The 12,611-nt window shown below is 31.7% G+C and overlaps 2 protein-coding genes across 2 annotated transcripts; one reads left to right on the forward strand and one right to left on the reverse strand.

The window, feature by feature from the left end:
* Positions 1 to 3,938: 3,938 nt before the first annotated feature.
* On the reverse strand, positions 3,939 to 7,319 carry LOTGIDRAFT_236383 (hypothetical protein). Its single transcript, XM_009067200.1, has 7 exons — positions 7,284 to 7,319; positions 6,570 to 6,644; positions 5,588 to 5,994; positions 5,094 to 5,273; positions 4,776 to 4,862; positions 4,407 to 4,456; positions 3,939 to 4,051 (listed from the first exon to the last, which is right to left on the reverse strand). The coding sequence occupies exons 2-7, from the start codon at positions 6,619 to 6,621 to the stop codon at positions 3,952 to 3,954; spliced, it is 876 nt and encodes a 291-aa protein (XP_009065448.1). The 5' UTR covers positions 6,622 to 6,644; positions 7,284 to 7,319; the 3' UTR covers positions 3,939 to 3,951.
* A 244-nt stretch (positions 7,320 to 7,563) lies between these two features.
* On the forward strand, positions 7,564 to 12,192 carry LOTGIDRAFT_222302 (hypothetical protein). Its single transcript, XM_009067201.1, has 8 exons — positions 7,564 to 7,714; positions 8,116 to 8,262; positions 8,631 to 8,711; positions 9,061 to 9,122; positions 9,388 to 9,469; positions 9,768 to 9,840; positions 10,868 to 11,007; positions 11,390 to 12,192. The coding sequence occupies exons 1-8, from the start codon at positions 7,594 to 7,596 to the stop codon at positions 11,692 to 11,694; spliced, it is 1,011 nt and encodes a 336-aa protein (XP_009065449.1). The 5' UTR covers positions 7,564 to 7,593; the 3' UTR covers positions 11,695 to 12,192.
* The last annotated feature ends 419 nt before the right edge of the window (positions 12,193 to 12,611 follow it).

Consider the following 12,611-nt stretch of genomic DNA (forward strand, 5'->3'; position numbering starts at 1 on the left):
CCACTTATCGTGTATAGAATAAGTTAGTTTGGTGATCCCTTTTCTTATAGTGTCTAGAATAACTTAGTTTGGTGATTCCCTTTCTTATCGTGTCTAGAATAACTTAGTTTGGTGGTTCTCTTTCTTTTCGTGCCTAGAATAACTCAGTTTGGTTATCCTTTCTTATCGTATCTAGAATAACTTAGTTTGGTGATCCTCTTTCTTATCGTGTCCTGAATAACATAGGTTGGTGAGCGTTTCTCTCATCGTGTTAAGAATAACTTAGTTTGGTGGTCCTTTCTTATCGTATCTAGAATAACTTAGTTTGGTTATCCTTTCTTATCGTATCTAGAATAACTTAGTTTGGTGATCCTCTTTCTTATCGTGTCCTGAATAACATAGGTTGGTGAGCGTTTCTCTCATCGTGTTAAGAATAACTTAGTTTGGTGGTCCTTTCTTATCGTATCTAGAATAACTTAGTTTGGTTATCCTTTCTTATCGTATCTAGAATAACTTAGTTTGGTGATCCTCTTTCTTATCGTGTCCTGAATAACATAGGTTGGTGAGCGTTTCTCTCATTGTGTTAAGAATAACTTAGTTTGGTGGTCCTTTCTTATCGTATCTAGAATAACTTAGTTTGATGAGCCTCTTTCTTATAGTATCTAGAATAACTTAGTTTGGTGATCCTCTTTCTTATCGTGTCTAGAATAAGTTAGTTTGGTGAGCCTCTTTCTTATCGTATCTAGAATAACTTAGTTTGGTGATCCTCTTTCTTAACGTGTCTACAATAACTTAGTTTGGTGAGTCTCTTTCTTATCGTGTCAAGAATAGATTAGTGTGGGGAGCCTCTCTCGTATAGTGTCTAGAATAAGTTAGTTTGGTGAGCCTCTATCTTATAGTGTCTAGAATAAGTTAGTTTGGTGATCCTCTTTCTTATCGTGTCTAGAATAAGTTAGTTTGGTTAACCTCTATCTTATCGTATCTAGAATAAGTTAGTTTGGTGAGCCTCTTTCTTATAGTATCTAGAATGACTTAGTTTGGTGATCCTCTTTCTTATCGTGTCTAGAATAAGTTAGTTTGGTGAGCCTCTATCTTATAGTGTCTAGAATAAGTTAGTTTAGTGATCCCTTCTTATCGTGTCTAGAATAAGTTAGTTTAGTGAGCCTCTATCTTATAGTGTCTAGAATAACTTAGTTTGGTGATCCTTTCTTATCGTGTCTAGAATAACTTAGTTTGGTGAGCCTCTTTCTTATCGTATCTAGAATAACTTAGTTTGGTGATCCTCTTTCTTATCGTGTCTAGAATAACTTAGTTTGGTGAGTCTCTTTCTTATTGTGCCAAGAATAGATTAGTTTGGGGAGCCTCTTTCGTATAGTGTCTAGAAAAACTTAGTTTGACTGACATCTCTCTTATAGTGTCTAGAAAAATTTTGTTTTGTTAGCGCCTCTCTTATCGTGTCTAGAATAAATTAGTTTAGTGAGCCTTTCTTATCGTGTTTGAAATAACTTAAGTTTGGTTAACGTCCGTCTTATCGTGTCTAGAATAAGTTAGTTTGGTGATCCCTTTTCTTATAGTGTCTAGAATAACTTAGTTTGGTGATTCCCTTTCTTATCGTGTCTAGAATAACTTAGTTTGGTGGTTCTCTTTCTTTTCGTGCCTAGAATAACTCAGTTTGGTGATCCTTTCATATCGTGTCTAAAATAACTTAGTTTGGTGATCCCCTTTCTTATCGTGTCTAGAATAACTTAGTTTGGTGATCCCCTTTCTTATCGTGTCTAGAATAACTTAGTTTGGTGGTTCTCTTTCTTTTCGTGCCTAGAATAACTCAGTTTGGTGATCCTTTCATATCGTGTCTAAAATAACCCAGTTTGGTGATCCTTTCATATCGTGTCTAAAATAACTTAGTTTGGTGATCCCCTTTCTTATCGTGTTTAGAATAACTTAGTTTGGTGATTCCCTTTCTTATCGTGTCTAGAATAACTTAGTTTGGTGGTTCTCTTTTTTCGTGCCTAGAATAACTCAGTTTGGTGATCCTTTCTTATCGTGTCTAGAATAACTTAGTTTAGTGAGCCTCTTTCTTATCGTATCTAGAATAACTCAGTTTGGTGGTCCTTTTTTATCGTGTCTAAAATAACTTAGTTTGGTGAGGCTCTATCTTATAGTGCCTAGAATAAGTTAGTTTAGTGATCCCTTCTTATCGTGTCTAGAATAAGTTAGTTTGGTGAGCCTCTATCTTATAGTGTCTAGAATAACTTAGTTTGGAGATCCCCTTTCTTATCGTGTCTAGAATAACTTAGTTTAGTGAGCCTCTTTCTTATCGTATATAGAATAACTCAGTTTGGTGAGTCTCTTTCTTATCGTGTCAAGAATAGATTAGTTTGGGGAGCTTCTCTCGTAAGGTGTCTAGAATAGCTTAGTTTGGTTAGCCTCTATCTTATAGTGTCTAGAATAAGTTTAGTGATCCCTTCTTATCGTGTCTAGAATAAGTTAGTTTGGTGAGCCTCTATCTTATAGTGTCTAGAATAACTTAGTTTGGTGATCCTTTCTTATCGTGTCTAGAATAAGTTAGTTTGGTGAGCCTGTTTCTTATCGTATCTAGAATAACTTAGTTTGGTGATCCTCTTTCTTATCGTGTCTAGAATAAGTTAGTTTGGTGAGCCTCTATCATATAGTGTCTAGAATAACTTAGTTTGGTGATCCCTTCTTATCGTGTCTAGAATAAGTTAGTTTGGTGAGCCTCTATCTTATAGTGCCTAGAATAACTTAGTTTGGTGATCCTTTCTTATCGTGTCTAGAATAAGTTAGTTTGGTGAGCCTGTTTCTTATCGTATCTAGAATAAGTTAGTTTGGTGATCCTCTCTCTTATCGTGTCAAGAATAACTTAGTTTGGGGAGCCTCTTTCGTATAATGTCTAGAATAACTTAGTTTGACTGACATCTCTCTTATCGTGTCTAGAATAAATTAGTTTAATGAGCCTTTCTTATCATGTTTGAAATAACTTAAGTTTGGTCAACGTCCCTCTTATCGTGTCTAGAGTAACTTAACTTAACTTTTGGTTGCTTCCTTGTTATTATGTTTAGAATAATTTAGCTTGGTTAACGTCCCTCTTATCATGTTTAGAATAACTTAGGCCTTTCTTATCGTGTCTAGAATAACTTTTTTTTTAACTTTTTCTCTTATCGTACTTAGCTTTGTGAGCGTTTTTATTATGGTGTCTATAGTTAATGAGTTTGGTGAGTGTCTGTCTTCTGCACAAGAATAACTCTCACCCTACACTTGTCTTGAGTTTTACTAAATCATGAGGAATTCTTACAAGGTGTTAAATGTGATCTTGATGTTGTTATACATGACCTTAAATTGTGGGAAGAGAAATATACATTGTTTCTGAATTAACATAAAATTGTTTACATATTATCATAAGAGGATATGTAGTACTTCACTGAAAATTGATTGAGTGGACACTTCTAAGTGATGAGAGAGAATAATAAACATTTTTGGGTTAAAAATGTATGAAACACGAAACATACACATGTACTGCATCCTGGTATACAACTAATGTAATATCTATGCAAGTGGCCATGCAGATAGGGAATTTTACAACTAGTCTTAATTTCCCCCAATATAAGATTTGATTAATCTTTAAATCATATGCATAAAGTAAAGGAAGTGTATCTTTAAAGATGGATTTCCTTATTTTTATAGTCAAGTTAAGCTAACTATTTGATTAATTTGTGTTTCTAATGAAATATCACAGATACAGGTATATAATTTCTCCAAATCCATGTCATTTGTATTGACTGAGGCATTAAAAACTGATTTTGTGTAGGATCATTAGAATTGTGTTGTTTTTAGAATTTCAAACACAGCTCTGAAATAATTTGATGAGAATATAAAAATATTCCGACTCTGAAATATTGAATTTATAATGTTGAATTTTTTGAGAAAAAGAATAACAAGTTGTTAATAATAATTTTATTTTCGTCTTATATCTCTCTTTTTAATATACTGTGTACCATGTTCATATCTTCCAATCTGTCCATCTCTTATACTGATATCATTTATATCTTTTTTACTGAAAATAGATCAAACAGGTATGGTGATATCAGATGTTGTGTTCCTGATAGTGCCAATAATATATCTAATTAGTCTAGGAGATAACAGAAAAATCTTGCAAATGATGATACATTCATCAAACTCGGCAAGGAATTTTTAACCAATTGACAATGTAAAAATCCAAGATGGAGGAAAATTTTCAAGATGGCTTCTAAATAACATTTGCATGATGTAGGTAATATTATTTGTTGGAATGTATTTTGCCACAGACTGCACTAAAAGTCAAATTGGAATATAAAATCAATATTTCCATTCATTAAATGTTATCAATTTAATATCAACTGATCATGGTGTTTCTTTATCATTATACCCACCTCTTTTTAACAAAACCTCCTTTTTTAACTCTAAGACCAAGTTTTCTATCCTGTAAACAAATAAACAATATTTTTTTAGATAATTAATTTATGGGGACAAACCCACATCTTGCCCCATTAAACAAAACGAGTGTGAATGTTGCAGGAAATGTTCTGTAAATAATCAAATTTCTTATATCTTTCTTACAATATTACATTACCAGTACTGCTTAGATTCAATAACATCTTATGTGCGAGACCTTACATGCTTGTCACTTAGATCCAGGTGCATGATCTGCAGAATTTATCATAGTGATGATACTGAATATATAAATAATCTAGGTTAAACTAATATTCAAGATATTAGTTCAAGGATATTAAAAGATGTACCATTTCTTTCTTTTCTTTATCTTTTATAATTTCTTCTTTTCTTTGTTTCTGGAACTCTTTATAATTGACATATTTCTTCTTAGGAGGCTAAAAAACGAAACATTTTTAGAGGGAGGGGGGCAAAATGTTCATTAATACAAGAATATAGACAAAATTAATAATGGCCAATTATTCCTGTGAAGATTTTAGAAAAAATAGCTCATCTTACAAACTACATATGTGGCTATAGTTTGGCAACCAAATGAGACTGGTCGTTGATCTTGCTAAACCATATATCAAAATAAGTAATGCCGTACCAATACAACATACAAACCATACCTTAGCTCCTAGACTAACTAATAAATCTACTATAGAATCTTCTTGTTTATTCTCTTCAAAACCTGTAATACCAAGTTTTCTTACTTCAAATTTCGCTTCATCCATATCAAATATAGGATGTTCATCTTGTTCAGGTTTTTCATCTTGTTTTTCACTTTCTTTAGGCTTTGTTTTGGCTTTCTGGAAGATTATTTATGAAAAGGATTCAGAATACAGAATCATTTGTCAGACCCATTGATTATAAAATATGAGCAATATATGTCATTTCAACTTGTGGAGTTTTCATACTCTAGTAACATTATAGAAAAAAAACAATTCAATTCAGTTTCAAGAATGATATTATTTTTGGTATTGGATAAAACACACTGGCTTAAAACTTGGTACCGTAATATACTCATAATTTCAGTCAACCTAGCTGTAAATGGGTAAAGATAATCCTTGAAGGATAAGTTGTTATCTTTGTAAAATATAGTTGTTTCTTTTTTCTTACAGACCTTTCTAGCTATTTTCTGTGGATCTTTAAATATGAAGACTTCCTTTTCTTCTAGATAATTTTTATTTTTAGGTTTCTTTGACGTTGTTTGATGTTGAAGAGATATGTCTTTATCTACAAAGTCAGTATATTGTACTGTTTTAACTTCACATTCACTATTTTCAACATTATTGGTTTTTACAGATACTAATTGGTCACTAATATCAAACATTTCCACAATTTTCTCAATATCACTCAATTTCTTTGGTTTAGATTCTTCTGTTTCTGATTTCATTTCATTTCTCCTCTTTCTTCGATTTTTTCTTTTACGATTTTTTTCCCGTTGTAACAATGATTTTTCATCTAAGGGAAGTGTCTGTATATTTTCTACTTTCTTTTTCTTAGTTTTTCTACCAATCACACTTTCACCTAATAATATTAATATGATATGTAAATAATATGATATAAGACAAATACTGTCCTCTAAAAAAATAGAATTCAAACAATGTCACATAATAGGAAAATCAATTTATTACATATTCAACAGTGGGAAGCAATATCAATTTTTAAATACTAGTACAGTAAAATCAACTTCCAAAAACTAATTAATTAAAAGTTTAGAAAAAACTATATATTTTACAAATAACGTTTGCAAATTTGAATACTTTTTCCAGCAATCAGTTCAATATCTGTCTCTATCGCTTTCATATGAGAGTACCTTTCATGACACCTACTACTAAACCCAAATGATTGAACAAAGAATTATTCCATCAAACTGGAGCCTAAAGCTAAGTCTTATTATACAGAACTTTATGGAACAAATCTGTGCCTATATATCATACTCAAAATTGATAAATGCCATTTAGTTCTTTAAAAATTTCACTACAGTCACATCGTTCAAATTCCATATTATTCTGTTATATTATAAAATATAATGAGAAGAGAGTTTTCCAGTAATGTTTACTCATTTTGTCCACTTAAAACATATTTTGGAAAAAACCTACCAAAATCATGTAACCTTTTCAATATTATGTCTTTTTCATCCATGTTTTTCATTTTACCAACAGTTGAATTTAATTCTACAAAAGATATAGATACTATATAAACACAACAACCAAGAAGATAAATTAAGTAAAAAAAAGTGAAATTGAATGGTGTTTTACACCCTTCTTTTCTGATCCTGAAAGAGCTAATGAAGACAGGCAACGATATTCAATGTGCAATGATTTTGCCAAGACCATTGCATTAGCCTTATCTTTATGGCTAACATTACAAAACAATGGCCTATATGGCTAGTGATTGGCTAGTGCATGGAATATCGATAGGCCCTTTATTGGTGTCTTCCCAAATCATCCCATCCTAATTACCTCCCTCCAATTTAACCCCAGAATTATTCTGTATATCACCCTGACTCTTAGGCGCCCCTTTCAATTTCCTGACCCCTTCTTCAACAAAATATTTTCAGAAGAGCACATTTAAGACCCTGCTGGATGCAAATAGTAAAAGTATGCTCATTACAATGAAATTGTTTATATTGGGTATAAAATAAGGGCCAAATGAGGAAATGAGGAATGAGACCTAATGCCAATGGAAAGGCAGGATTGGAATGAGACAGGGCGAAATCCTTCACATTCTTATGAAATATAAGAAAAGAACTCGGATTGCAAATGTAGCAAATCACGAGATAAAAGGCAGATTAGCTTGAAACTATATAAAACCTCTAAGATGATGTCGAGTGATCTCACGCCATTAATGTTTTGGATTTGAACAGTTGCTAAAATAGAAGCCAAACATGAAACGAAATTGTGATCTAGGGTTAGAAAATATATTATACATTTCAATGTTTTCGAGAGTATAATTATTTTCATTTCAATTTTTTTGCATTTCTTCAAATTTTTAGGTTGATCCTTATCCGTTAACATCTCTAAAAATACCAATGAAATTTCAATCTTGACAATGATAAATTTTAAAAATTCAAGATGTCAGCCTCCATAACTGCATGAAAGAACATCACATATTATTGAAAAAATGAAATTCAGATGGGCATGGAAGGCTTTCAAGAAACTAGATGGAATATTCTGTATCTACAAGCCAAAAGAGTTGCGATTTAGTGATGCTCAGAGGAGAATAAAACAAAATTTACTTCGGGGTAAACAAAAGAGTCTTCAATTTATTCACCCCCTCCCCCACTTTGTATCTAAATCTAATCTTTCTTGTCTTGTCTTAATAATTACCGAACACAAAAGTGACAATGAATGGGGAAAAATGTTTCATGTTAAAGTTTCAGGAGAGGTCACTTTCTGAGAAATGACTATATTAGGCCTAATATTTTCCTGGTGCCTGAAATTTGAATGCAAGGCACAAATTTATCCAATTGACGAATCGCCAGCCACGGCACTTATGTTTCTCCGTCTCACGTCAGTATGTGAGTCAATTTGTGACTGACAGTAACTTATTGTTGTTGTCGTATAGAAGTACATGTTATGTCACAGTATAACTATGATGTTAGGCATAGTAGAAAGTGAATGAAATGGCATCTTTATGTTTCAGATTTAAATGCCTTACCATGTTATGAGTTTGAAAAGAGTATACATGATATTGAAAGTAATAAAAGAAGAACAGTTGATGAAATTACCAGTAACTTACCTATTACAAGAGATGTACCAGATGTTATTGATGTTTCAGAGAATAGATTAGGTACTATATGAAGCTTTACTATGTTGAGATTTATAACTCACAAAAAATAAATATTTCTCAAAAATTAAAAATTTTCAATAAACACAAGAAAAAAAAAGTTTTCAGATTCCCCCTTTATGTTTTCAAGGATTTCATGATCTTGGTATCTATATTGGAAAATGTTTTATGACACAGAAAAACTGTCATCACTTCCAATAGTCAGATTATATTTTATTGTAGAAGAACTATACTTCGTCTGAATATGAAAGCTGGAACTGAGCATTTTACGGTAAATAATATATCTTTCTCACTGACTGGCATAAGATCACAGTTGATATTACTATAAAACATGCTCAAAATGTCTAATAATTTGTTTTGTTTTGTTTAAGTGCTTGGAAGGCGATATATAGAATCTGATATAGAACTTTTTCCTGTAGCACCATTGCAAAAACATTCATCAGGCGTAATTGGTATGTCTTACTGATTTCTTGGTATACAGTCAGTAAAAAAATATTTTTTATCCATGTGGTCTCTCCAAAAGAGATGTTGATGTGACTAACCTATTCAAAAAATAGCATCTAGTAATCTTAAAGGGTGAACATTCCCAACCTTTGTAGTAGCTTCTTTCAAGGTTCTTGAAGATAGATTTGGGACTAATTTGCTTGATATGAAATTGATTTATCATTAGAGCAGATTCCTAAAAGGCTTCTCTTATGAAGTGAGTATCTATTAATTATCTCCCCTAAGAATGAAGTTGAATAACATTATGAAGTTATAAGTAGAATGGATTGTTTTTTTTTTTATTTTGTTATATTTTAGTAATGGGTGTTGGTAGAGCTGTAGGAATGTTACCAACTATTGCCAGAGCAAAGTATATGAGGGTAGGTTCTTATAAGGGTTCTATTAAACCACACCCTGTTATCAATAAATCAATGGGATTGTTGTATGAGATGCTGAATTTTGTATGGTAAAATTGACATTTTCATCTGAAAGGAGATGCCTGTACTCATTATAAATTCAATAAACAAACCTTACTATGAACAAACAGACTTTTTAGAAAATGATAATTATCACAATATACAAGGTTACAATTATCAATATTTTGTGTAATTGTATGAATGAGTATGAATATTGATGTAATTACAGGTGTATCATATACGAGGTCGATTTGGTTGGGCTACAGATAATTTTAGTCCTAAAGGAAAGATTATTGAAAGAACTTCTTTCAGTAAGTTGAATGTTTGACTTTAAACGTGTTTAATGAAAATATCAATACTAAATTTCCTGCCTGTCTCAAAGCAATTTTTTCTCTTGACATGACTATGTTCTACAGGAAATTGTTTTCTTTTTTCTTGTATCATATTTTATTAAATCAGATCATGGATGATATGTTGAGCCACCCTCAACAAAAATAAGACACAAAACAACCAGATTTTCATTTTAATCAGATTCTTTTGGAGAACTTTCAGAATGTTGGATATTATTGTATAAGTTGTTATGATATAAGTGAAATATTTAATTTTCAGGTCACATAACGAAACCTAAATTAGATAAGATCTGTGCAGTAGTTCAATCTAATCATATGAAACTGATGTTTAAGTAAGTAAAACATCATTACAATAATGGAGAACTGTCTAACACTAAATCAGTTCCAAGAATGAAAATTGCTATACAATTACAATAACAAGTTACTATTGAACCGAAATGAAATGAATGGAGTTTTATGTCCTACTTTTCTGCACCATGTGGGTTAATGAAGACGGGCAACGCCATGTAGGGTGCAGTGAGGAAAATTTTGCCAGGACAGCGGCATTAGCCTGCTCTTTTTCGATTTCCAACTGTCGAGGGATCTTTAACGTGCACATACTATTGAACCGAAGGCACTGGCACAAGGTTAATGCAGTGTTCACTATTGTTAAGGCTAATATGTTAAAATGAAAATTCGTAGTTCTTGTAACATAAACCTAAAAATTAAAAATATGTTTATGTTATAATTTATTTGTGACCTCTTGGTGTTCACTCTTACTTATATAGGAAGCATGAAGTTTCTACTTTCCAGTGACAAATTAACTACTTTCTATTGGGATGTTTACTGCTTCCACTGTGAAATTTACTACTTTCTACTGAGAAATTTACTACTTTCATCTGAGAAATTTACTACTTTCTACTGAGAAATTTACCACTTTCAACTGAGAAATTTACTACTTTCAACTGAGAAATTTACTACTTTCTACTGAGAAATTTACCACTTTCAACTGAGAAATTTACCACTTTCAACTGAGAAATTTACTACTTTCTACTGATAAATTTACTTCTTTCTTCTGAGATATTTACTACTTTCTACTGAGAAATTTACTCCTTTCAACTGATAAATTTACTACTTTCAACTGAGAAATTTACTACTTTCAACTGAGAAATTTACTACTTTCTACTGAAATTTTTACTACTTTCTACTGAGAAATTTACTTCTTTCAACTGAGAAATTTACTACTTTCTACTGAGAAATTTACTACTTTCTACTGAGAAATTTACTACGTAAAAGTCCATACATTTCATTTCATTTACTATTTTCCACTGAGAAATTTACTACTTTCTTCTAGAATAATTTACTCCTTTTTTGTTGTAGATATGCTGGTGTAAAAGATGGAAGTCAAGAAGCGTATGAATTAGCTAGTAAAGGACTTATCAGACCAGAAAGTAAAGATACACCACCTGTGATATATGGTGTACATTGTATAGAATATAACTTACCAGATTTTACATTAGGTATACTTTTAACTTTGACATTCAGATTTGATTCCATATTACGTCATCTTCATTCATCAAAAAAAGGAGACAAATGGAGTTTTGTCTTACTTTTCTGCACCTGATTTGGCTTTACAGGCAACACCATGCAATGTGAAAAGAGGGAAATTTAGCCAGGACAGCAGCATTTGCCTTCTCTCTTTTCTGTTAAAGGATGTTTAACATGCACAGCCTGTATCACACAGGTCCTCAGTTTATTGTCCTATCTGAATGACTCTTTTTCATATGATTGTGGACTCTTTTCATGTAAGCCCCTCCTGCATCAGTAGGATCTGTTTATTTCTCCTTTATTTAAGGTTCATCAGTAAATAATAAGAAGCCTGAAATATTATTTTTTTTCTAGAAATTCACAGTATCAATGAAAGAAAGGAATATTTTATGAATCTGATACATGAACTGGGACTACAACTAAAATCAACTGCTGTTTGTACACAAGTACGACGAGTAAGATTTGGACATTTTACCTTGGATCATGCTTTAGTTCAAGATCAATGGAACTTATATGAAATTATTAACAACTTTGACAAATGTCATCCAGAACTTCATCCAGATAAATTATTAATAGGTTCTAAGATAGACCAAGCCAAATCACATCATTTTCAAATTGAGGATGGTGAAAATAAAAACTATTTATTGGAGGACAGTTAGTGTGAAGTTGACATCTCAACTTAGTTAAACCTGTATCCTACCCAAGCTGTGTTATGATCTAGTAGAGAACTGTGATATATGGACATTGTCAGGGGCTATCAAAGTTCGACTGTTTAAGTTTAGACAATTACCAAAAAAGAAGTGTAGAAGGATGTAGAGATGAATAAACATGTATATGAAAATTTATTTTGATACTTAAACAATTGTTTTTTATTTAGCACCTCATATTACAAAATGTATTGTATTGTGACATGATTAGTTTCATCTTGAATATTATGTCACAAATGAGACAATATGGCCAATTTAAGAATTAAGAAAATCTAAATGAAATATAAATTGAAATACTAGGAATTAATTGTTGACCATATTTCAGTCATATTAAATCTGAATATAGCTTTGTGACATGTAGTTCTTGACAATAATACAGGGTAATATTTAGTGAAGAGTCTCACTTAAGCCATAAGGTAATGTGACTGGAATAAAATAAAGATTTCATACAAATTTATTTTTGTTTGCCAGCACAACCCTTGCTTAACTGTCAAATGTGTCTTTACATGACCCAATCCATGCTAAATTTCATTCTAAAGATCTAAAGATTGAGTCTTTTATTAGTCATACAGAGACCAGAACATTAAAATCAATCAAATGTTGTCTGTTCTAAGACATGCAAATTAAGAGTTATGTCCCTTTGTCCTTTGATCAATTTACCTGACCAACCAGGTAGATGTGACAATTATATAAAATCCTGAATTCGTTTCAACTTGCCCTGGCCCTTAAAACCTGATCACTTCTTGATAAATAAGAAGAGAATATCCCCAATGGCAATGCGAATGATTTATCAAATGATAAAGTATGATTAAGACAATAGTTGATAGGGGTATCAGTAGTTTTTGAGGCGTCACGATAACAATACACCC

This window comes from Lottia gigantea (genome assembly GCF_000327385.1).
Source record: "Lottia gigantea unplaced genomic scaffold LOTGIsca_80, whole genome shotgun sequence".
Taxonomy (NCBI): domain Eukaryota; kingdom Metazoa; phylum Mollusca; class Gastropoda; family Lottiidae; genus Lottia; species Lottia gigantea.